The sequence below is a fragment of the Lygodium microphyllum genome, chromosome 12 (assembly GCF_053477565.2).
Source record: "Lygodium microphyllum isolate KBCC chromosome 12, Lygodium_microphyllum_v1.1.10, whole genome shotgun sequence".
NCBI lineage: Eukaryota > Viridiplantae > Streptophyta > Polypodiopsida > Schizaeales > Lygodiaceae > Lygodium > Lygodium microphyllum.
This window is the reverse complement of record NC_141146.1, coordinates 62666965-62692830: the sequence shown is the minus strand read 5'-3', so window position 1 is coordinate 62692830 and position 25866 is coordinate 62666965. Positions and strand designations below refer to the sequence as shown.

Sequence of the window (25866 nt, the reverse complement as noted above, 5' to 3'; positions counted from 1 at the left end):
CCATCTCAAGTTTTATCTAATTAATAGGCTAAAACTTTGATATGCATAGTATATATTCCCATTAAGAGATTTGGAGTTAGATAAAAATTTTCAACTTTTTAAAGAGCTCCAAATAGTGTTGCTAAGTGTTGTTTTAGAATGTTGATAAAGTTCCATCCCATGACATTGTATGCAAATATTATTTCAAATATAATTCAAATAAAATCTAAGTCACTAAAGTGACTAGGTGCCACTTTTGTGGTAAATTACAAGTCTAGTATTTAGAGACGTTTTTCAAATTGCATAAAAGTAGTCCCTTTTGTAAATATTACATTGTAACTTCACCCAATTTTTCTCAAATAAAATAACCCTTTCATTGATTGCATGCGGTAAAATTATATGTTTTCAAGTTTACCACAAGGAGCTTCCCCCTCTTACCTTTTCACCACCGTACATTAGTTCACTTAATGCAATATAATGAGCATTCCGTGGTCATCGTAATTTATAATCTAATAATTCAATAGAAACTAGAGAATGTGCAAACAAGGGCCAAGGCAACATCTCAACATAAACAAATGATAATGTTAGATACGCAACGCCCAAAGAAACAAGTGCTAGTGAAATGACTTGCATTTCTGACATGATCATAGACACACGTTCACAAATACATGCATAAATATAGTTTCACCTTGTGATTTACAAAGAAATTATATAAACAACAGATTATCCATGTGGGAATAGAAAAGAACCAGGAGCATATGGGTGTGGGGGGAAGGCGCGCCATGGTTATCATTTGGACTGCTTGAATGTTTGCTGGAGTAGGAGAGTGAGGCTGCTGAAGCTGCATGGCGAGTACATGGCTTGCTGCGAAAGGGAGGCATGTGGGTGATGATACGATACAGTGTAAGGATAAGGATAGACGTAGACAGGGTAGCATATGGGTGTGAGGGGAAGGCGCGCCATGGTTATCATTTGGGCTGCTTGAATGTTTGCTGGAGTAGGAGAGTGAGGCTGCTGAAGCTGCATGGTGAGTACATGGATTGCTGCGAAAGGGAGGCATGTGGGTGATGATACGATACAGTGTAAGGATAAGGATAGACGTAGACAGGGTGGCAGCTATGGTGGTGATGATGAGGAAGGGGGGGGAGGCGGGCGAGGGTGGAGGCGGATGAGGAGGCCCTGGGAGGGCTGGGGCATGGGGTCAACGGAGATGGGCTCGCGGGGGTTGGCGAGGCTCCAGGAGAAGCGGGTGGCGAGGTGGTGGAGGAGGAGCATCGCCTCCATGCGCGCAAACTCTCCACCCGGGCACATGCGAGGCCCCCCACCGAACGGCACGAACGTGTAAGGCGCCGGCCCCGCCCCTTCGAAGCGCGACGGATCGAATCTCTCTGGCTCCTCGAAGTACCGCGCGTTCCGGTGCGTCGAATTTACCGTCCAATATAGCTGCGCACCAACCGACACGTGTCGTCAGAAAACAAACACACCAACACATACAACCCCATTGGAGCTATACTGACCAACATTCTGCTACTACTACTCAGTTCTTCTATGCTTTGCTTTGCATTCTTGTAGCTTAAGAAGGCAAGGGCTCGAGAAAATGAGAGGAAAAGAGCGCTCATATGCTTTGCATTCAATAACGTGGCTTAAAGGTTGAACTTACCTTAGAATTGTTGGAATATTCAAAATAATTTCTTTTCCACATCATTTCAATGGGGCCTCTCAAGCTTCAATAGATGAGTCATTTGACTATCCAAATCAAAATACCATTCCTTTAACATGGACACATCATAGAGCGAGCTTAACAAACTCGATGAAACAAACCTCTCTTTCAACCTACTTTCTCATCACTTCAACATCTATTAAACACTAAAAATGCTCTTTTAGCACATTTTGTTTCACCCAACATTGTACAATTACAAGATCTTTGTTTCTATGCTAATAGTCACACTCCTATAACAACACTACTTGAAAGACCTTGTGTAAAAAACCAAAATTTCAACTAGCCCAAGGCCCTTCTCTTTCATAGGAACTTTTATCACTTGATCTCACTATAAGGGCTTAGAGCCCATGTAAGCATAATGGGCCGACATACAAAAACCCAATAAAGGTGTAAGACAAATTGCAACTACTTTGTTCCGTAATGATATAGAGGACTCAAGAGTGGATAAACTCTGACCTAAGAAAGCGTACTAAAAGAGAGAAGGCAAATATGCTCCAATGAAAGAGAGAACACACATTCGTGAGGTTCAACAAAAATTTGAGGCAAAAGTGAGAGATGTGATAACATCAATCAAGAAGAAAAACCAAGAGTCTAAGTAGATAGCAGTGAAAATCAAACATGAGGTACAAAAGGAAATCCAAGCGAAAATGAGGAAGTGAAGAAAGGTAGGATTGACAATGTTTTAAAGATCAAGGAAAATGAAGTGGGAGAAAGTCTACCATTCATGTTTTGATAGAAGGCCACATAATTTGTTATCATGAAGAAACACAAGAAATTGGAGGATGAGAAGATGCCAAGAATGCTTTTAAAAACTCCATTTTGGTAGTGCATGAATTCGACTAGGTAGTCCAAAATATGGTCCCATCGCCAACAAGAGGAAGTTGGGACAATATTATTGTAGTGGTGCCCAAGAAGATAAGGTTTTAGCCATTAGTTGAACTTGCATAAATGAAGCACCTAGAAGAGAGGTCGAAAGATAGTCATTGTGAAATTTCACAATAGACTTTTCCAGTGGTAATCATGCACTCAATTTGTGCTTGGGGCACATCCAAGAGGACTACAATAAATATTGATGCATTGGACAATGTCACATTATGAGACATGAGATTGATGTGTCGTACAATGGCAATTTGTGAATGCCCCTATTCAAAGTGGCTATCGTAGTGGTAAGCTACTTGTTTTTATTAACCCACTTACCCTAGTTTAATTCTCCCTTTTTATAACCCGCTTACCTAGGTTCAATTCCCCCATTTTGTAATACCTATACTAAATGAGTGTGTGAGATGTAGGAGTTGCTCTCTCTCTCTCTCTCTCTCATTTTTGGGTGACACCATTATAAACAGCAAATTGCAATTGTAACAATTTCATTACCCTCCAAGCCTTTGGGATTGTGAATCCACCAAATTCAAAGTCTTGATTAGCCATGCGAAAAGCGCCTTGCACTGGTGGTTGCAACCTGAGGGTTTCTTGCACTACTCTCCACGACAACTTCATTTGCAATATATCAGCCCAATTCAAAGGCTCCCCGCATCCCTTTCTTGCCGCAATCTCCCTATTCTCTGCAACAAAACGAGTGTCATCAAACTTAAGTTGATTAGAGCATCAAGTGGGCATTCAATATAATTTTTGGCAGATTGTCTTTTCTAAATTAATTTAATCATTTTCTTAGAGAAAGATAGTACAAATACGTTTATTGTTCATTCTAAAATAATATAAGTTCTCATTTTCTAAATAAATTGCAACTTAATAAATATAATCTACCTAATAAAAATTTAAAAAGTCATATGTAAGTATATTGTTCATTTAAAGCTAATTTTTTTTAAAATAAATTTTAATTAAAAACTATGATCTATCTAATAAAAATTGTAATATATAACTTTATTAACTATGATAGAAAATATATATGTATGTGAGGGACTTATGTTTTATTGATTGAAGAACATTTCATCGAAGATCTACTTTAACTAAGCACACCACATTGTCTAGAAATGATATTAGTACGCTATAAAAGCTCAACTATAAGAGAGAGGTGACAGTTGGTGAAGAGAAAGAGAGAAATAGAGTGAGTTCATGGTTGATAACACATGGAGAGAGAGAGAGAGAGAGAGAGAGAGAGAGAGAGAGAGCATTTGCTTTAACAATCCATGATATCCCCATTGAATCCTCATTTTGAGAAAGAGAGGCTCATTCCCTAGTGACCCAAGACAATGTCATTAACCAACATGATATAGCAATATCCAATGTTATCTAGTGCATATTTTGGAGAATATTAGACAAGTCAAAAATAATAGAAAAAAATGCAACTTGATTAGAAATTGTTAATTGATTAGATTTACTCGAAGAAAAGGTCGTTTGAAAAATGTGTGGGTAAAAAGATAGACCCATAGACATTAAAAGCATTTCATCTCATTTCAATATTGTTGGGTTTCATTTTGTGTTTCACTTTCATTGGATACCTTTATATATTGAGGTTTCAAAAAATATTATTTACAAAAATTCACAATAGTATAGATTAGTAATATTAAGGCAAGAAATAGATCCATATACAATAATAATAGGAAACGCAAATAGATCCATAAAATGAAAACTTTCATTTCACCAAGATCCTAGAGTCCAAAGTCTAAAATTAAAACAAAAATATCCATTTCACCTACTCATTTAGAAATTAGTATGCGTGACTCACAAATCACATCATATAGGTAACACCATACATACAATACATAACACAAAGTAAAAGTGAAATTTGATATTTAGAAGTGGAATCCTTGTGAGGAGGTACTTGTTGCTTGAGGAGGTGGAGGCCCAAGATAGAGAAGGAGTATGTGGAAGAGATGGAGCAGCAAGAGACTGTGGAGGAGGAGGAGAAGGAAGAGATAAGGTGGAGATGCAAGAGGACAAGATGTAGTAACAAGAGACGAAGAAGGAAATACACGAGGAGGAGGAGGTGATGGGGCATGCAAGGAGGAGGGCATAGAAAAACATGGGTTGTAAAAGAAAAATAGATCATATTTTTTAAAATTTAAAAAAACATTTATAAGAGATTTTTTTCTTTGAGATATCATTTCATTTTAAGTATAAAGAGATAGAGGAGGAGGAGGAGATGGGGTCCATAAGCAAGAGAATGTAGAAAATGCAAAAAATTACGCAACGCAACGAACGGAATCTAAGGAGTAGAGAATACATAACAAATATGAGAAGAGGAAAAACTTCTTTAATTCCAAACACATTGATACAAAGATGGCTATGTCCACTTATGTGCTTTCACTATGAAGCTTATATGGTGATTGAGACAATTGATAAGCGAATAGCTTACAACTAGTTAGAAGAACTCTAACTAGGTGAAAGATAGATTGATGATGGCTTGAAAGGGGTCTTTCTTTTATAGTCCACAGTATGTCTAACCGTATTGTGAGCCTTCCCTAGTTGAACAAGGAATATTTGCTTTACTATAGTTGCTACCAACATACAACCCAAAGGCTAGATCCAAAAAGGTCACTTTTTTGCCATACGATCACATAGACCTCATCTGACATTCAAGTCAAGACCCAACCAATATTCAAGCTTACATATGGCTTCTCATAATAGGGGCCATACAACTTAAAACACCATGGATCATTGGTGGTACCTTACAAGGGTGGAGCATGCTCACACCTTACAAGGGTGGGGCATTGAGCATATCTCACACCCCTCCTCTCAATGTCCACCTACAATAAGTAAACTACATCCTTGGCCGAATTCTGAATCTCTAAAGATGAACTTGAAGCAGATCCTTCATCAAAGCTTTGGTGAAGATATCCATCCCAATCCCCTCTATTAGAAAATAGACAAGCTTTATTTTCCCATCCTTGATCAAGGCATGTACATAATGATATTGAATCTTAATGTATCTGGTGCATGCACAAGAAGCTAGATTTTTGGCAGGCAATGGCAATGTAACTTTGATTGTCACATCTTGGCACTATCTACACTCCCATATGCCATAGGATCCACCTTAATCATATTGCTTCACATGCAGCAAAACAAGCTACCTTGTACTCTGCTTCAATAAGTAGAAGACAATGCTATTGTTGGTTGTTTCTCACTACTCCAAGAGAAAAATCCTAAACCCAAAGAGAAACAATATTCAAAAATTTATTTCTTGGAACCATTGTTACCTATCTAGTTTGAGACATAGTTCTCCACACAAGAACTTTCAAGACTATATATAAGATCATAATCAAAAGTTCCCTTCAAGTATTTTAGCACTTGTATCCCAGCTTTCCAATGGCTTTCTCATGGTTTATTTGAAAACCTACTCAACATACCGGTGGCAAAATTGATATCTTGCCTAGTGTTGCAGAAGTAAGATTGTCGATCAACCTCCTCTACCTCCCAATGTTAGCTAGTGCTCATGTATCGGCAATGGATAACTTTACATTCACCTCTAAAGGTATAGCTATCTTCTTACACTTGATCATGCTAATGTATCGTCAATGGATAACTTCACATTCACCTCTAAAGGTGTAGCTATCTTCTTACACTTGATCGTACCAAATACTTTCAAGATCTCACATATATACTTTTGAGAGAGAAAGATTTTGCTAGGGTCTTATGAGATTTAAATCCCCAAATAATGTTCTCATTTCAAACTTAAAGCTCAAAAGCCTTTCAAATTTGATGGATCATGTCTTCATAGTCTATTAACCCGAACACGAAGAAAGCAAAAGGAAATAAAAAAGGCACAGGGCAAAGGCGGAAAAAAGGTAGCCCGACTGAAGAAAGAAGAAAAGAAAAGGCCAAAAGCGCAAGGGCAACCTTAGAAGTCCAAGGTAAATGAAAAAGGAAAAATGTGCATTTTAAAATACAAAGGCGCACCCTGAAATCTTGTAAAAGAGTGCCGTGCTCTCACTCGTGCAATTTGTAAATATAGATGGGTGGTAGAAAGGAAGCTAGGAAGATAAAAGGACAATGGGAAAAAGAGCCTAGGCCATGTAAAAAATGGGAAAAGGGGATGACCGCCTAAAAGGGATTTAGGGTTTTATATATAAAGTTGAAAAGTGAATGAAAAGCTTATTCTTGTGTGTGGCCAAAAGTAACTCTCCTCTTCTTCTTCTTCTTCTTGTTCTTACTTGTTTGAGCTTGTGCTTGAGAGAGGGAGTGTGAGAGTGTAAGGGAGTGAGTGTGTGAGAGTGAGGGACCGTGGGGTGAGGAAGCTCTCCATCTTCTCCTCTCTTCTTCTTTTCTTTTCTCTTCTCTTCTCTTCTCTTACTCGCGGTGATGAAGCTTGGAGAGTGGAGCTTGAGGATGGAGCTTGCTTGAAGCTTGTACTTGGATCGTGGAGCTACCAGAGTGCGCAGGAGAGGGGGTAAATCGAACAGCATGGAGGTAAGCTCACTACACCCCTAGACATGGATGGCGCGTCGACTATGTGAGAGGTAGCCATTAGTGCTCAGCTTGGAACACTTGAAACAATAAGCGGTCCGTGGGTCTTGGCGGTTGAGCGAAGGCTCCCACATTTTGGTTCTGTTGTCGGGACCAACGGATTCAAGCCTTGAGCACTTGCACGCTTCGAAGTAGGGTTTTCCCCGAACCGATGCTTGAGATAAGCAGGAAGTGAGGGGATTGAAGATGGTATTCGATCTTCTTAGCAAGTATGTTTTTTGCTTTTTTGAGATTTATGTTGTGAGATGGAGTAGTGTAGGTATTTATTTTGTGATTTGGATGCATTAGGATAGGAAAAAACAAATTAAAAAAAGAAAAACAAGCATCAAGGTTTCTGTTGTCATAACAGGGCATGAGGGTTTGATTCGTTTGCCGATTTGCATTTTAGAGTTTATTGGCTATTCCAGGTATATACAACTCTTTCCCTCCATCCATAGCTTTGATCTCGAGGTGTGTATGACAAGCCGTGACCTGAATTGTGTGATTCGGGTGATTTATCATTGCGCCGACAAAAAACGTGCCGCACTGGGCATCTTCGAGTAACGGCGATTCTGGGTGAAGTCCCAGAATCGGCCCTCGGCACACTACCACTCGGACCACTTGACTCCGCCCACCTGACTCAGCCCACCTGACTCGGCTCTCGGCCCGACCGACTCGGCCCAAAAACTCACTCGGTCCGGACAACTCGGCTCTAACATCGACGCAGCCCGTCCGAGTGATCCACTCGGCCCGGCCGACTCGGCCCATTCAGTCCACACCCATTCGGTCCTCGGCCCACTCAGCCCTCGGCCCTCGACCGACGGAATTTGGGACTCGGCCCAAAAATTGCAATTTTTCCAGAATCCCATTTTGGCCAGAAACTAAGTTGCCACCACCAAAATAGACTCCATAAATCATATAGAGCCAAAGGCACATCATAGATCTATCACTAGTCTAAAATCCACATCAAATAGTTCAAAAATTAGCTACCAAAGGTCCTCCCAATCATGCATGGTATTTACCATAATGGCTCTTCGGGCCGAGGGGGAATGCCCCCCCCTCCCCGGACCCCCGCAAAGGGGGGCCCCCTCCGCACCTCCCCCGATAGACTCGAGAGAACACACACGCTGCAACAGGTCCTCCAAATTAGACCCTAGTGAAGTAATGGCTCTACACAAGCATAGATCTTCACTTGCAAAGCAGCAAATAGAAGCCCATACCCAAACAAAGACAAACAAAGACCCTAGAACCTCAACAGGCCAATCTAGCCATCAAGGGCAAAAAGGCCACACCACAAGAACACATGTTCATTGTGTTCAAACTTCGTCTAGTCAAAGCAGAATGCAACATCATCAAGCTATCAATGCGAGGATGACTAGACACGACAGTCCTGACGATAGATGTACCTTGAGCAGCGCTACACAAACGATCCAAGGCCTCAGTAGAGAATCCACGTTTGACTGTGCAGTCAAGGACTCAAAGGCATGTATCAGAAGGCTTGAAGCTATAAACCAAGACCCGGAAGATGAAGACATAGTGCTACATGCTTATCTTAGGGTCAAACTCACTACAAAAAGAGAGCATAGTGTTGATGCTTTCATTGATGAAAGAGTAGATTTCAATATCTTGACTTACAAAGCATGGACTCTACTAGGTTAACCAAAGCTCAAACCGACTGATGCAACTCTTAATCCTTACAGGAAACACCCAAAAGCACTTCTAGGGAAGTGCAGAATCCTTGTAACTATTGAAACAGAAAGCTTGCCAGTACTATTCTATGTTCCTCCAAATAGCGAGAATTGTGGAAAGGAAATCCTCCTAGGAAGGCCCTTCAAAAAGGCAACGAAGTGTGAAGTTGACTATGTAGCACAGAGGATACATCTGACACTACCGGCTGTGAGGATAGTCACAACCTTTAGCAAGGGCAACCTCATCAAACCTCGAGGAAAGGGCAAGGTGCATTCTGACATACCAAGCAAGCCTAGTAATGAGAGCAAGGAGTTGTTGAAATAGTTGATACAAGCACAGATTGAACGGAGAGAACCAATGAGTAAGGCTATACTTGAAACAAAAAGGTTAGGAGACAAGGCCAAGGATAGGGTTTGGACTTACAAATATCGTAGAAGACCACGAAAGAAGCCCAAGCCTTACAAACGAAGGCATCGATGGAGAGCTAGCACAACACCACAATGGATATCCAAGGCGTTGCTTCGTGCTCAAGGGTATTATACAGGCAACCAATGGATTTGGATACCAAAACCCCCTGCTAAATCACCTCTGTCAAAAGCCCAAATTATGTCAAAAGCAAAGAGGCGTAGGAGGAAACCTAAACAAAAATCCAAGTATCAAACCACAAATATTGGAGTGATTGAGCTCCTCAAGAGTGAAATCAAGAAACCAAACATGACCTATCAAAAATTAGATCCTCAGCCTACCGTGCTTAGCAAGCAGATATCAGAGGTAGCTGTCGAGCATGCACAAGGTCCACTAGTCCCCAAGGAGCCTTTGACTTCCCAAGAGGATAATGAGCACCATGGGCAAAACATTGCTCATGATAAGGCTGATTGCTTAACAAAGCTAATGACAGAATCGTCTAACAATCACGAGCAAATTCTCCATTCAGTGCCAAGCCCACGTAGGAGTCCCAAATCTCCTACATCCTCTTCACCTAAATGGACACGGAAAGCACGACACCAGCAGCCTCGTGCCGCTGCTCAACCTGCATAAGTGAATGCGCAAAGGGCAACAAAAGACATGACCACTTCTGATCTGCCTAAGGACTTGACACCGCAGTCTACCAATGGTAGCCAATCCACTGAACTAGCCACCACTACTTCCAATCAGGGACCACATCACTTACAACCTTTGGCCGTGACAACCATTGCGGAACATGTCCTTAGAAATTCACCTTTGGAAGAGATGTCACAACAAACATCCTCGACACCTCCAGTCCTTCCAAAGCACCTAAAGCCTAGACTTGAGAATAAATCTCTCGAAGACTTGGCCAAAGAAATGGCGCACCTAACCAATGAACCAGAGATGAAGTACATTGTGAAGCTTGATCACAAGCTAACAGCCATCACACGTACATACGTCCATGTGGACATCGGAAGGCCAACACCAGAGCACACAAAGCTCATAACTGAACCACTGACTTGGTATGAGCAACAACATGTTTGTTTCTGCTATGCAGATATTGTTGAAGAAGTCATGAAGGACATCCCAAAGGCCACAGCTAGAGAATTGTGCTTGATACCCTCATTTTATACAACTCTATGCGAGACAAACAAGGAAAAGCTTGAAGCAATCAAACGAAAAGGGAAAGGACAAGGTACCTTTGCACAAAATTGGTACTCCAACAAAAGTTTGGCAGCCAAAATTGGCCACCGACTAATGACACTTGTTGAGCAAAAGAAAGCCCTTTGGACATCAATACATGATTCCACGTACGTTGCCTCGATCTCATTGAGAGTGTTGGCAACTGCCCATGATGTCCACCTTTCTACCACTGTCCAAAAACATCCCTTGCATGATAAAGTGCTTCTAGAAGAAGATCTACATGTGGCTAGCAGGCTAGGAGTAGGGAGCATGGTGCTTGATGTCAGCACATATGTCTTCTGCCTCACTCAAGACCCTGCAATCCTAGATCTCTATGCTTTCCATCAATACAACCCTAACTTCTTCAATTGGTTTTTTCCAAGCCTACATGACAAAAACCCTAAACCGTCTCATGGTTCTACACTAGAGTCACCCAAACCTCCAGAGCAAGAGAACAACTCTAAATACAACACTCACCTTGACAAGAAGCAATGGAGACAGGTTCTAATAGATAAGGACAAAAATCTAGAGCAAATACCTAACCATAAGCAACTGTCAATGCAATCGTATGCGGGGCTGAACATAGGAGAATTAGCTGGACAGCTAGACTCTCCAAAAAGAGAGGTAGTTGAACCCTCGCAACCTAGCAAGGCTGTTCAACCTAGTGAGGCCGTAGCAAAATCCCATAACGACATGCCACAGAAAGAGAATGCTAAGGCCCAACCAAGCACATCAACTACTGACCTAGTTCAGGATCCTGAGTCCTCAAAGGATACACCTCTAGTGCCCAAGAGAAAGAAAAGAAAACAACGAAAACAATGACAGTTGCAAGCTATTGTAGACGACAAGAAGATTGGGACCAAGAGTACTGAAGAGATGATGAACAAAGCGTCTGGTTCATCCATAGATAAACCCATTGCCATCTCTCCTAACAACAGTGAAATCTCAGACACATCCATGTGTTCTGATAAATCAAAGCAACAATTAACGTCAATTGTTGCTTGCGACAATCAATCCACCAATAGAGAAACTCACATTAATCAATCAAGAGTGGATACAACACTATTACAACAAGATGCTAAGACCATGCAAGTCACATTCGAGGAGAACCATGACACAACTACCATAAATCCTCAGGAGAAACATGAAAACCTCGAAGGCATAAGCAATCCTGGCATTGATCAATCTTGCTCATCTAGGCCTGATCCCCCAGCTATACTAAAGCCTAAGGAAACCCTTAGAACTTTGCATGAGATAGCAACCGAGCAAGCCCTCATAGAACATAGAGATGTGGCAGAGTGCTTGACCGAGTGGGATACTAAGCTGAAATTATTCACACGCGTATATGTTCAAGCAAACATGGGCACATTCCCTAGGGAGCAGCTTGAGGAATATTTGCCTTATTCGCTATCGTGGGAAGAGCAAGAATATCTTGACGGACATTATGACAATATCTTACATGAACGCATGCGACTCATCTCTGACGAGGAGGCTGACGAACTACGCTTAACCGTGACATTTAATGAAATTCTCTGCCAATCAAATCTCTTAGAGATAAAGCGACTAAAGTGACAATCAGAGGGTAGAAGCCAATTTGAAAAACGTTGGTTTGAAAACCGCGCTACAATGGCCGAACTTGGACCCCAAATCATGACAGTCTCAGAGGAGCGACTGGGCAAATGGCGGTCTCAAAGAGACTCGACCTATATGGCACCAACTTCATTTCGAGTTCTAGCTACAGTTCGAGGTATGGACCTAGCTGGAACTAGCCTAGAGAGCCCTTTGATTGATAAAGTTCTCATTGAGAAGGAGCTACATGTTTCCAATAGACTCGGACAAGGCACCATGCTACTCGATGTTGCCAAATATTTATTATTGCTAAGTAGGCTACCACAGAAGCTAGATATGTGTGCCACACTCGAGTACAATCCTGAGTTCTACAATTGGTTTTTATCCTCACGGAGGAACATGGTTTCATGAACATGTACATAAATAAACGTGTTTTGTGACTGTGTAAATAATACCAAAAGAAGCAAAGGCCAACACACCCCGTGAGCAATGATGACCAAGTGCAAGTGATACGCATCAAGTCAAAACTAAGGGATTCAGGTTGGTGATATCTTGTTTAGCTGGACATTTTCATTATGGTTGAAGCATGTGACTTGCATGTACTCTCACGCCTTTCCAAGTGAATGTAGAATGACACAAGTCAATGCCTAGAAGCGTTTAATATCCAAGTCACCACAAGACTACCAACCCCATAAAGAACCATTATGGAGAAAGTGACAGGAATACCAAGAAACAAAAGCCATGACAGAAGTGCCACTGGACGAGAACCCAAGGACACCTCTACAGAAAGCACATATCGCAACTGAGCATGGCCAAAGCATAATCATCAATTACATCTTCCTTCTTGGCCAAACTCTATGTTCGGGCAGGAGCCACGCTCTCAACAAGGGCAAACGTCTCTTCATCATCCAGGATTCAATTCGCAAGATACTCTGCCCTTGTCTATGCACAGCTCACTCCAAGTGCTACCTCAATTGTTCGATGTCTCACATGTTACAGAGGTTTGCAAAATCTTAAGTGTATCTCTTCATCTTAACAACAGTTCCTCTAGCATCAAGGCTGATGACACAATCATCTCTGTATTATACATTCTTCATAGCCTTTGGATCCCAACATTTCTCAATCCAAATGAAAGGCTAACAGCCTCAATGTATGGCATTTATTATATTCATTTTTTTCACAAAAAAAAGAAATAAAAAAGAGAAAAAATGAAAAAAAAATGAAAAAAAAAAGCACACACAATCACATCACCGCACCTAGGAGTCCTCAAATTAGATACATCCAATGACCTTGGTCGGTTGGCTCCGTCCCTAATCCCCTAGCCCTTTATTCATCCCCCATAATTGTTTAGGGCACATCAAGGGCAGGACACACCTAGGGAGCTCGCCTCGCCTTTGGTTAGACCTATCACCCTGAACCACTTGCACAATTCTTTTGCACTCCATCTCAATGCCATTACAATTAATAGTGGAAGGCAAGGCATGAAAAACAAAGGAAAAGTACACCATACTTTTCAAGCACTATAAATAGCCACTAGCTACAAAAAGCTAAGACATCAAGGAGCTCAATTATGCTACATTGCCTTGACAAGACCATAATGATGTCTCAAGCAATCTTCAAGTGTACTCCCCGTCTTCATCGATAAATTTTTCCATCAACTTAAACCCCTTGCTTTGTTGACCCATTGTTATACAAGGAACCAGACCGACAGTCTTCTAACTAAGTAATACCTAAATAAGCACGTGTACTCACTTAATATTCACACTATAACCAATACACGATTTGGGCCCTCAAGTGCAGGACAATACTCTCAGCTTCGACCTATCTCCCAAACTAATTAAACTATGTCTTGTGCACGATAAAGAAGACTAGCACTACCCCTAGGGAGAAACCACCTATGAGAGGTTTTCAATTGCAGGTATTAAAGACTCCAATGAAGGTGTCATTCGTTCTTCATCAACACTCAACTCTGAATTCCTATCATTATCACCCTCTAAGCCTGCCAAGAATTATCATGTACAGAATCCCCAACAAACCACCACTTATACTCCAACAGTGCAACCCCCCCCCCCCCCAAAGAACCCTACCACCAACACCCATTGCCCTACCACCTACCACTTAACCCACCAACATGCCCCCAACGACCTTCCTCTCCACCACTACCAACACTCCGCCATGGCAACCACCGACGTCCTTGCTACCCACGTCTTCGGTGCATGCTAACGCCTACTACCTATGACGGTGAGTGCCATGGGACTAGCACTCGTCTAGGGGGGGGTAATGTTAACCCCAACACGAAGAAAGCAAAAGGAAATAAAAAAAGCACAGGGCAAAGGCAGAAAAAAGGTAGCCCGACTGAAGAAAGAAGAAAAAAAAAGGCCAAAAGCGCAAGGGCAATCTTAAAAGTCCAAGGTAAGTGAAAAAGGAGAAAGATGCATTTTAAAATACAAAGGCGCACCCTAAAATCTTGTAAAAGAGTGCAATTTATAAATGTAGATGGGCGATGGAAAGGAAGCTAGGAAGATAGAAGGACAATGGGAAAAAGGGCCTAGGCCATGTAAAAAAGGGGAAAAGGGGATGACCGCCCAAAAAGAATTTAGGGTTTTGCATATAAAGTTGAAAAGTGAATGAGAATCTCATTCTTGTGTGTGGCCAAAAGTAGCTCTCCTCTTCTTCTTCTTCTTCTTCTTCTTACTTGTTTGAGCTTGTGCTTGAGAGAGGGAGTGTGAGAGTGTGAAGAAGTGAGTGTGTGAGGGTGAGGGACCGTGGGGTGAAGAAGCTCTCCATCTTCTCCTCTCTTCTTCTCTTCTTTTCTCCTCTTCTCTTCTCTTGCTCGCGATGATGGAGCTTAGAGCGCGGAGCTTGAGGATGGAGCTTGCGTGAAGCTTGCACTTGGATCGTGGAGCTACCGGAGTGCGCGAGAGAGGAGGTAACTCGAACGGCATGGAGGTAAGCTCACTACACCCCTAGATATGGATGGCGCGTCGGCTATGTGAGAGGTAGCCACTAGTGCTCAGCTTGGAACGCTTGAAACAATAAGCGGTCCGTGGGTCTTGGCGGTTGAGCGAAGGCTCCCACATAGTCACATGTAATAAGAATATCATCCATATATAAAACAATCACTACAAACTTTTCACCATGCTTATTACTGTAAACATACAAATGAAATTATGAGGCACATCTATTGAATTTTGAGCCTAAAAAGCATTTATTTATCCACTAGTACCATGCTCTAAGAACTTGTTTCAATTCATATAAATGCCTTCTTTAGCTTACAAATTGTATTCTTAAAATGGGAGGCCATAAATGCCAATGGCTAAGCCATATACATCTCCTTGAGGTCACCATTCAAGAATGTTGATTTAATATCTAGTTGGTAAACTAGCAATTTTTTGTGAGCAACCTTTGCAAGTATTGTGCACATTCTAGCAATGGAAGTGAATGATTCTTCAAAATCAAACCCTTTCACCAATAAAAAGTCTTGTGTAGCTAATTTGGCGTTGTACCTCCCTTGTACTTTTCTAAGCTACCATCACCCTTGTACATTACCTTCCAACCCACTTGTTGCCAATTATCTCTCTCTTTTCTAGCCAACCCACTAGCTCCCAAGTGTTATTATTCATTATATTGTTATACTTAGCTTGCATAGTTGGTCTCCACGCTAGATGAACAAGTGCTTCTTCCAAGTCTAATAGCTCATTTACTTCTCTCATAATGTCAACCACCATCAAGGCCATACTAACTATGTGAGCAGAAGCCTTTCTTTGCTCCTTTATTCTCTAAGACCTCCTTGATAGATTTTCTTTCTCCTCAATAGTTATAGATAGAATTATTGTGATTATAAAGCTACTTCACATATCACAACAATGGCTTTTCTGGTAGCATGATGATTATAAATTGGTGAACTTTCTCCTCATCATTCGAAGACGATACTTTCTTCTCATTGAGAATAGGGATAGCTCTTGAGACACATTCATGGTAGACTACTTTATTCGATGATAAATTTAGAAAACTTATACTATCATTCTACAATGTATATGGCTGCTTTTCAAACACACCATGGCTTCTTATGATCTTCTATCTCTTGGTCATATAATTTGTAAGCCTTTTGCTCATCACTATAGCTCAATAAGATACATTTTGTACTTTTTAGTTTTAACTTATTTCTCTTATGCTTTGAAACATATGTATAATATTCACATCCAAAAGTCCTAAGTGTAAGACAGATGGTTGCTTCTAATATAACCTTGTGAGGAGTTTAACCCTTAAGAGCCTTTATCTAACTCTTTATCTAACTGTGATCAAGAATGTAGACTACACTATTAATAATTTATTTTCAAAACTAGTTAAGGAATCCCTTACCCTTAAGTATTATGTTGCCATTTTCACAACGGTGCAATTTCAACATTCAACAAAGCCATTCTACGAATGTGTATGAGACATCATCAATTGACGCTTAATCCCTTTGCTCTTACTAAAGTATTTAAACTCCTTTGAGTTAAACTCATTACCACCATCTATTCTAAACTTCTTCATACTAGAAGATCTTACCGATTGCAAAAGGCAATGGTAATGTCTAATCCTTTATAAGGTGGGTAATAATAACAGAAGCAAATGAAATGATATTTTAAACCAAGTAAATAGCAAGCTTCAAGTAATGAATGTCTAATCAGATAAATAAGATAATATGAATACATGAAAATGGTCTATGTGCTTATATTTGATATATAGTCTTACAATGGTCAAAATAGATGATGATGGTTGAGCACAAAATGAACGTGCTTAAGGTTTAAAAACTTAATCTCCTCAAGATTGAGATTCAATATAAAACATCTTCCACATATTCACTAGAAACAAGATCATGACTGAGAAATGTAGCATCACTACTTACAAGCACTCATCTCACAGTATATGCTTATAATTCAACTTTTGATGAACTTTATGATGTCCACCAAGTGTGTCTAGACCCAAGATGGAGCTTCTAGATCTCCAATGAGTTTCAGAGATAGTCAATCAATGATTAGAATCACTGTTAGAGTTGAAATAATGATTGGATTTTATAAAACCCTAAAGCTTACAATGAAGCTTTCGCAACTGCTAAGACCCACAATTAGGATTTTGCTTTGTGTGGACAGCAGAGAGAAAATTAGTCCAAACCCTTTTGGGGTTAAAAGGCCCACTTCGGGTGCTTTCAATGCCCCATGGAGACCGCCAACATTACGTCGCCCATAGCACATAGCACCATGCTAAATGTCACACTGTCAAAATTGCACCTAATGCTAGTATTTCTGCAATACAAAGATGGCTCTAATACTATGTTGAAATATCAAAGTGACCACATGGAAATGTGTACACACAAGGGAGAAGAGAGCTCAAGTACAAGAACAAGATTTTGCTTATTAAGTTGCTCAAGGTACAACTTGCTCACTCTCTCATCTATCGAGAGTTACCTTTGGCCATGTTTCTATAGCCTCACTATGAGCTAGGGTTAGGGTTTTCCCCGCTCTTCAATCCATTCACACCTCATCTTCTGTCATGCACCCTTATTTACATAGGGTTCACATGCTATACTTCTAACAAAAGACAAAATGATGATAGCATGTAAAAAGCCTTCCTTTAATGGTTTGGAAAGGAAGTTTGGCCAGCCTATCTGACCATAATATGAACCTTCCCTAGTTGAAAGGGAAATATTCCCTATATTGGAGTTGATTCCAACATAACTACTCTATCTAACCCAAAGGCTAGATCCACAAAGATCACCATTTTGCCATTCAATCACATAGACCTCAATTAACATATAAGTTAGGATCCAACTAATGTCTGGGCTTACACTTTGTTTCTTATCATAATGGGAACCTTATAAGAGTACTATGAAAAGTTGATGGTACCTTGCACCAGTGAAACATTGAGTATATCTAATAGAAAAAATACGTATGAAAAAAATAACATGAATCTTTTTTAAATATAAGAAATCCTTGTGCTCTTGTTTTACAAAATGAAGTGAAATATTTCATGTGTTTGGAGATTTTGCACTTTTTCAAGGCAATATATATTTTTTAATTTAATTACTATGGATATACTTCCTTGAAGCAATGTCCACCAAAAACTAAGATAATGTCAAGTGAATTGAAAGATTTAATGTCAAGTGAATTGTTAAATTCATAAGAAGACTTGATATTTCTAAAGAGAAGATTTTTGAGTTACGAAACTTTCAATACTTTATTTATAATATCATTAAAAATGTAAAAAATGTTATTGAGTTGAAGATTATTTATCAACTTCCATAAATACTTTTTGTGGACATTAACTTAGAGTAAATTAAACATTTGAAAAGTATATTTTTAAATGTAGACAAAAATTATATTACTATGGATAAATATTTACAATATCATCATATGAACGGAGCACTTAGATGTTGAGAGTGACATAAGATTAGCAACCCTTCAACTTGATATTTGAAGAGTGACTTCTAAGACGCTAAGTACCAAGGATAAAATGTGTCTTCTGGGTGCCTATATGTCACAAAAGGAAAAAAATTAGAATCCTCACATTTAGTGGCTTTGCTCCTTAGTGCAAGGTAGGCTTATATAGTTGTCTAATGATGCCATATGCCCCAAACCTACTAAAAATTTCCAGCCAACATATACATAACAGAGAACTAAAAATCATTCTAAAACTGCTGCTAGAAGCCATTGGATGAATCTATGACTCATGTTTCTCAATTATTCTGACTTTAGAACCACAGTAAAGCATATTCTCGGTATAAATGATGGCTAAAATTGTCATGGCATTTACTAACATGCTATTGTCCATGGAACCAACCATAAACCATTGAAAACTAAGTATCAACTAATCATAAACTGATCACTTTCTTATCTGAGACCTGATAAGCCCACTAGTCGCATGCAATGCTCATGCTAAGCTTTGCTTAGATTATTAGTGAGAACATCTACAAGGTTATCCTATGTTTTAATCTTGGTCAATGTGATTTGACCATCTTCCAAAATTTGTCTGATGAAGTGATATCGCACATCTATATGCTTTGTGCGTGAATGATACATGGCATTCTTAGCCAAATACACAGCACTCTGGCTATCACATCCCAAAACTGCAATACCCATAGACATGCCGAGATCCTTTACAAGTCTGCTCAACCATACAGCTTCCTTAGAAACTTCAGTGTAGTTAATATGTATTCAGCTTCACTAGTACTCAGTTCGATGATGTTCTGCAACCTCGAACACTTGAACAAAGTCCTTCTGGCCCTTGAAGCTCTACACCTTATCTTTGCAACAAGGATTCACTCTAGCAATCAAGGATCGGAAGTTGTTAAAAGCCCTTGCAAAGAAGGGGGACTTCGATGGACATCTAGATTGGCTCTAGGGAGACATGGAAAATAAGTTGTCAAAAGTCCTTGTGAACCAGACTCTAATGGGTATTCAACCAATAAAAAGAAGATACAACTTAAATGAAATGGACTAGAAAGGGGTTTAAGAATACACTAAAGTTGAAAGAATGTGTCATTTTTTAGGCTAGCTTTACTTCCAAGAATTCTATATGTATCGCATTGCACTTACAACTATGGGATTCTAATTCTATATTAATTTTGATTGATCTAGAAATTTAGGGAAAATATTTGGAATGTCTAATGTGTAGATCGAGCCATAGCAATGAAATCGCATGAAAGCTTACTAGAACTTTAGTACGAGGCTGCCAAGAGAGTGATATCCATGATTTGAAGAGAGAGAGAGAGAGAGAGAGAGAGAGAGAGAGAGAGAGTGCAGCTACGCGTAGACCTATCAGACATTTCGGAAGTCAAATAGGTCAAGTTTCCACCGTGTGACATGATCTTTTTCTCTCCTACCCACTAGAATTATAATGACAAATGCAAATAGTGACTAAGCGCGTGGCAGGAGTCCGATTTCTATTCTAACGATGGACATTGGAACCCGTATCAGACTTAACCGAGCTCATTCATGGTGGCGAAGGAGGACAGCCCCCGTACCTTTGTAAACCTCGTCGAAGACGGCTGGATTCTCTGCAAGGAACTTGCACACCATGGTTGTCAGCGCTGTGCTCGTGTCGTGCCCTGCGAAGAGCATCAGGAGAATGTTGTCCTTGATCTCCTGGTCTGTCAATGGCTTCCCTTCTTCGTCCCTGTGCGTCAGTAGGCACGACAGAAGGTCCTCGTCCGCTGCGCATTTCCCCGTGGCCAAGTCCTCCCTCTTCTCATCTATCCATTTCTGGAACGTGCCCCGCAGCATCTTCGAAGCAGCCATGGCACGAGAAAACCTGGTGCCTGGCAGACTGATCGGTAGCTGCATGATGCCTTTCATCATCGTGGTGAAAGGCTCCTCCAGCAGGCGCTGCTCCTCCCTGTCATACCTACTCATGAGAAGCTCGCAGGCGAGGGAGAAGGTGAAGCGCTTCATGAGAGGGAAGACGGCGACCTGCTCCTGGCCTTCCCAGTAGTCTCTGATGAAGCCGGTGACGCTCTTGTGCGCCTTGAGCGTGTACATCTGAAACGCCTCGGGCCTGAGGAAGGTCATGATGGCGTGCCTGGTGCGCCTGGCAGGCTCCCCTTTCAAGGCGATAAGGGAGCTTTCGCCTAAAACGGAGACGACGCTGCCGGGCCACGACAGGTTCACCAGCTTGTTCTCGTTAGAGAAGATCATCTTGTTGCCCGCGGGGCTTGCGATGACCACGGTCGGGTGGCCGATGAGGCTCGTCTTGAAGATCTCCCCGTGCTTCGCCACGCGCTCGTCTGTGAACTGCCACGAACTGTTCTTCCTCTGACAGCCTAGGAAGGCTAGGGTTTCGCCAACGAAGGGAAGGCCGAGACTGCCCGGCGGCAGCGGCCTTTTCCCCTTCAATCGCAGCTCAGGCGACGTGGTATTCCTGCTGCGCCATAGCCAGATTAGCTGCAGGAGAAAGATCGTTAGGAAGACGACGAGGGCGGCTGAAATGAATTGGTTGCTTCCTGCAAAGCCCTGCAGGAGGAGGGTTCCAATGGTGGTAGACATGGTACCCTCTGTGAGTGTGCGCGAGAGGGAGAGAGAGAATTGGGCGCGATGTGCTCTCGAGACTTGTGGCGTAGGCGCACGCTGTCTCACACGTGCTTACCGCGTGTGCGTTTCATAGTTGGGGATGAAGTTCCGCCACAAGCACTTAATCAAATGGCATGTTATCCTCCAAACGTGCTTTTAAAATTTATACTAGGCGCTCCACGCCTAGACTCGTGGCAGGGCGGGCGCGATTTTCGCGGCAAGGGCGGGTGCTGGACGCATGGCACCCGCCCCACGTTTCTTAGGCTGGTTTCACAAGGACCGGCGGCAGCAGCTGCCGCTCGGATCCTGCGAACCAGAGCACGCCACGTGCTTGCCCCCTTTCACAGTGGGCGGCGGCAGCTGTGGCCTGCTCATGCCACGTCCCGGCAGGTGCGCCGTGCAATTGTACCGACCCCCCCCCTCGCCCAAGAGCGCTGCCGCCTGACAAAGATGCCACGTAAGCGTTGATTTCGGCGTTCACACAGCTCACTCATGAACGTTTGCATTTTCCAACGGTTGCATTTTCCAACGTCTACACATTGTTCAAGGAGCTCTTGCATTTTTTTCCTATAAATTGAAGCTTTGTGTTGTACTTCCTTTGCCACTGTGAAGTCCAAATCAAGACTTGTTTGCCCTTCTATCAAGCAATTTCGGTGACCACCTTTGAAGTTTGAGCTTTTTTTTTTCAAGCTTTTATTGATTGCACAATAGATTTATTCAATAGCATACTAACACATTTGCTTCAATTGTGATGTGCAGGTGCAAATCAACAAGGTTTCGAAGGTACTTGCCAATTTCTTTGGCCCTCTTTGGCTTCTACATCCTCTACATGACAACTCTCCACCAAATGGCCTCTCACTCTTCCACCATACACCCTCTCTCTCTCTCCCTCTATCCGCCAAATGGCATTGCTCTCTCTCTCTCTCTCTCTCTCTCTCCACCATATGGCAAATCTCTCCATCATATGGCCTTTCCCTCTCTCCACCATGTGGCCTCTCTCTCTCTCTCTCTCCACCATATGCCCTCTCTTTGGCCTCTCTCTCTCCCATCTCTCCACCAAAGGCCTCTCTTTTTTATGCTTGTAATTTTGTTTGAAGGATAAATTTTTGATCATGACTAATTCTTTTTTGTTTTCTTTCAGGTACATTTTATGGACCCTACTCACTCTCAACCATTTGATTCTCAAATGGAGGATGACACACCTCTCTCCCAAATGTTTACATCGCCACCACAATACCCCTTCTCATCCGCACATTTTCCAATGCCTCCTCATGGCTTTACGGCCATGTTAACCTCTCCCTCTCCCGCCTCTCCCTTCTTCTTTAGACCCCCACCTCCAAATGTGGCTTTTAAGCCACCAAGTCCTCATCACGAACTATCAAAAAATTCACCTCCAAATCCAACAAAAGAAACTACACCATCACGAGCCAAAACTTCAAAGAAGCATGGGGCTGACCACAGGGACGAATTGCAAGAGTCTACTTCATCCAAGAGGCCAAGGGCATCCAAGAAGAAGGCGCCAGCAGTTGACCTTACCAAAGACGACGACCTCGACAACAAAAGCAAAGGAAAATGGAAAGATTTTTGGGTGGATCAGCTAATCCACGTGCGAGGTGGCATGAGCCATGAATTTAGCAACCCTCAAAAACAGGGGGTTAATTTATGGGCAAAAGTGGCAGATAAACTATCTGCTACTTATCATGATTTTGACAAAGATAGCGAAGCATGTAGGAAGAAGTGGGCACATGTTTTAGGCCAATACAGGGTAGACAAAGCTCACAATAGTGTGTCTGGTAACAATAGAAAATACACTTGTAAATGGTTTGATGTCGTAGACGAATATTATCACAATAGAGCACAGGTAAAGAGTGTATCACATGCTAGCTCTGTGTCATGTAATGACCCCCTAGACACACAAATAGATGAGGAAAATGAGGAGGGGAAGCCACAAAACTCCACTGCCAAGGTTCAACCTACACCTCCATTAGGACGTCAGGGACCTGCCAAAATAGAGGACTCCTTGAATGAGATGGCCAACACAGGCCGTGCTCTACTTGATCATTTGAAGGAGTCTTCTATTCGTCAGGAGGCCACCGAAAACAAACGTTTGGATCTACTAGCTGCCCTCCATGCTACCATGGTCGAATTTTTGAATGCATCAAAATGATTTTGCAATGTTATTTATATCTTCTAGTGTGTTGGTGTGAAATGTTGTAAGCAATGAGAAATCTAAATAATGTGTGTTGCATATTTTTGCAGGTGGACATGGCCATCCCAAGAAGAATTGCATTGTTTTGTGCATGGTTATGCTTTCTTGCGATTACTGAGCTTCTATCACCACCCCCCATGAGTGATGAAGAGTCTATGTTACAAATGTGGTTGTACTTAGTTGAGTGTATGGGTCGATGTATGCATGCAAAAAAAAGTATAAATCGTTGGATAGGGCATACCCGTAGAAAAGCTTGGGCATATCCACGGGCCAAACATTTTCTTGAGCACTTCTTGCTAGGTTCTTACTCAACAAGCATGTTCAAGAAACGCCTTCGCATTAGTAGAGAGACCTTCCAATACTTGTGTGGCAAACTTGCTCCACAATTGAAGAAAAAACGCATCAATATGCGTGAAACCTTGAGCATTGAGACTCGTGTATCTATTGCTTTGCATAGGCTAGCTAGTGGTACAACTTTGGAGGTCTTAGGTGACCTTTATGGATGTGCCACTAGCACAGCTTGTGGCATAGTCTTAGATTTTTGTAGAGCTTTCTTATCATCAGGCCTAAAAGATATGTATATCAAGTGGCCTTCTGGAGCTAGATTTGAGAAACTATCAAGAGACTTTGAGGCCATTAGAGGCATCCCCTATGTCGTAGGAGCTATCGATGGTTCGCACATTCCTATTATTGCACCGAGAGAGAACCATGAGGATTACTTTAATCGCAAAGGGTTTCATTCAATCCTTTTGCAATTAACGGTTGCATCAAATTGCTCAATTTGGGACTATGATGTGGGTTGGGCTGGCTCCATCCATGACTCTTTGAACTTCACAAGGAGTGAACTCGGGCGAAGATGTGTTAGGGGTTTGTTGGGCAATTACTGTTTGGTTGGCGATTGTGCTTATCCTGCACGACCATACATGTTGGTGCCCTTTAAGGGATGTAAGGAAGGCTTATCACACATGAAGTACTATTGGAACTTCATACAATCTAGCACTAGGATGCCTGTAGAGCGAGCATTTGGCATGTTGAAGGCAAGGTTTCGCATCTTGCTCAAAAGATGTGATATGGACCTTCACCACGTGCCTAGTCTTGTAGCTACATGTCTTGTCTTACATAATATTTGTATCCGTCATGGTGACTCTTTTGACATGGATTGGGTGCGTGAAGCAGAAGCGTGCTTACAACTTGGCAGTTCGATGGAAGAGGATCAAAGAACAGCAATAACTTCTATGGCCGAAATTCAAGCTATCCGTCCCCTCCAACCAGAAGATGCAATTCAACGAGCACAACAAGGGGACGACCGTGGAGGAAGAACCGCACAACATGATTTCGGATCTGGTGCTAAACGACGCAACAACATTGCAAGATCAATGTATAGGACACATTCAAAGAAACGAATTCAAGAATTCTTTGGTGATAATCTTTCCGATGCAGATACATCCTCATCTTCCTTTGAAGCTCAAGTTTCATGATTTGTAATAACTTCTCATCAGTATTGACTGACATTGGTGGACATAGTATTTTATTTCTTATTATGGTCTATAAGCCTTATAATCCTTTTCTCTCATTATGGTTAAACCTTGTTTGTTTTTTTGGTCTATAAGCATTGTAATCCTGGTCTCTCATTACAGTTAATTTTTATTGTGATTTGCTATTTTTTTGTTAGTTTTGACCTTCAAATTACCAAATCACTTTGTTTGCTTCCGCCGCCTCCGTGTGAATTCAAGGGGCGGCGGCAGTGTGAATACCATTCTACCGCCGTCTCCGTGTGAATTGAAGGGCGGCGGTAGGAGAAAAATGTAAAGTCTTCCACCCGGACAAGGAGTTCCACATCACTCACTTCCGCCGCCCCATTGTGAATCCGCCCTTAGTGGGGAAGTTGGGGGCTGCCACATGGCACCCGCCCCCACCTCCCCTTAACTAATAGTAAAGATACAATTCTTCTTCGGCTATAACTATCTAGCTAACTTGGCCCACAGTGGCACTTAGGCTTGCTAATTGTGTCACATTGTGTGTTTGTATGTGTAAACTCGTTCCATTGTAGCAACCTCACATATGGCCACTTTACATACCCACACACAAACACATACACAAGTACACATAGTCGATGGTAGGTATTCTTGATGGATGCCTAAATAAACTTGTAGACCCTTGGGAAAGCTTGCAATTTGCTAAAGAATAGCCTTATGTATGTATATGTGTAAACGTGTGCATGTGTTTATATGTGTGTTTGAGATAGAAAGTTTCGGGTTTTTATATCAAGGTATTTGTTAACAGGTGTCCCACGTTTGGAGGGACCATACACCCAATGCCCCTGGGACACCTTTGGAGGGACCATACACCCAATGCCGCTGCAATGATGACCCAAACTCAATAATGTGACAATTGCCACCTCGCACCTTGCTAACTACACATATGATCATTCCCTTTTTCTTATAGTGGTCCCACATCATAACTGCACTACATACACCTTGTTTTTCTGACATTTAGATTGAAAGTTATGCACATCCTAGAACTCATAAAAAGAGAAAGACACAATCCATTATCCGAGTATGCAAATGACGTGGGCTTTGAATGTGAAGGAAGACCCACTTATTCTTCACTAGGATGTCTAATGG

The 25866-nt window shown here is 41.6% G+C and overlaps 2 protein-coding genes across 4 annotated transcripts; one reads left to right on the top strand and one right to left on the bottom strand.

The window, feature by feature from the left end:
• Nucleotides 1–581: 581 nt before the first annotated feature.
• Nucleotides 582–21158, bottom strand: LOC148027834 (cytochrome P450 716B1-like). Of its 3 annotated transcripts, XM_087689546.1 has the most exons (3): nucleotides 19992–21158; nucleotides 3071–3258; nucleotides 585–1422 (listed from the first exon to the last, which is right to left on the bottom strand). In XM_087689546.1, exons 1-3 carry the CDS (start codon nucleotides 21007–21009, stop codon nucleotides 1096–1098), a joined length of 1533 nt encoding a protein of 510 aa, XP_087545672.1. In that variant the 5' UTR covers nucleotides 21010–21158; the 3' UTR covers nucleotides 585–1095. The 3 variants fall into 3 exon arrangements, with proteins under 3 accessions (XP_087545673.1, XP_087545672.1, XP_087545674.1); XM_087689547.1 differs by lacking the exon at nucleotides 3071–3258 and having other exon boundaries at nucleotides 582–1422; XM_087689548.1 differs by lacking the exons at nucleotides 585–1422; nucleotides 3071–3258 and adding an exon at nucleotides 18338–18498.
• A 1025-nt stretch (nucleotides 21159–22183) lies between these two features.
• LOC148027833 (uncharacterized) lies at nucleotides 22184–23200 on the top strand. The gene has a single exon (XM_087688948.1). It carries the CDS (start codon nucleotides 22184–22186, stop codon nucleotides 23198–23200), a length of 1017 nt encoding a protein of 338 aa, XP_087545074.1.
• Nucleotides 23201–25866: the final 2666 nt, after the last annotated feature.

What these genes read in the sequence shown, in the direction of transcription:
- LOC148027834 (XM_087689546.1), bottom strand. Translation starts at nt 21,009, where the DNA reads ATGTCTACCACCATTGGAACCCTCCTCCTGCAGGGCTTTGCAGGAAGC. An exon ending in CTTCGACGAGGTTTACAAAG is followed by an intron (nt 3,259 to 19,991) that starts GTACGGGGGCTG and finishes GTTTTGTTGCAG; the next exon opens with AGAATAGGGAGATTGCGGCA. An exon ending in CAATCCCAAAGGCTTGGAGG is followed by an intron (nt 1,423 to 3,070) that starts GTAATGAAATTG and finishes GTTGGTGCGCAG; the next exon opens with CTATATTGGACGGTAAATTC.
- LOC148027833 (XM_087688948.1), top strand. Translation starts at nt 22,184, where the DNA reads ATGGACCCTACTCACTCTCAACCATTTGATTCTCAAATGGAGGATGAC.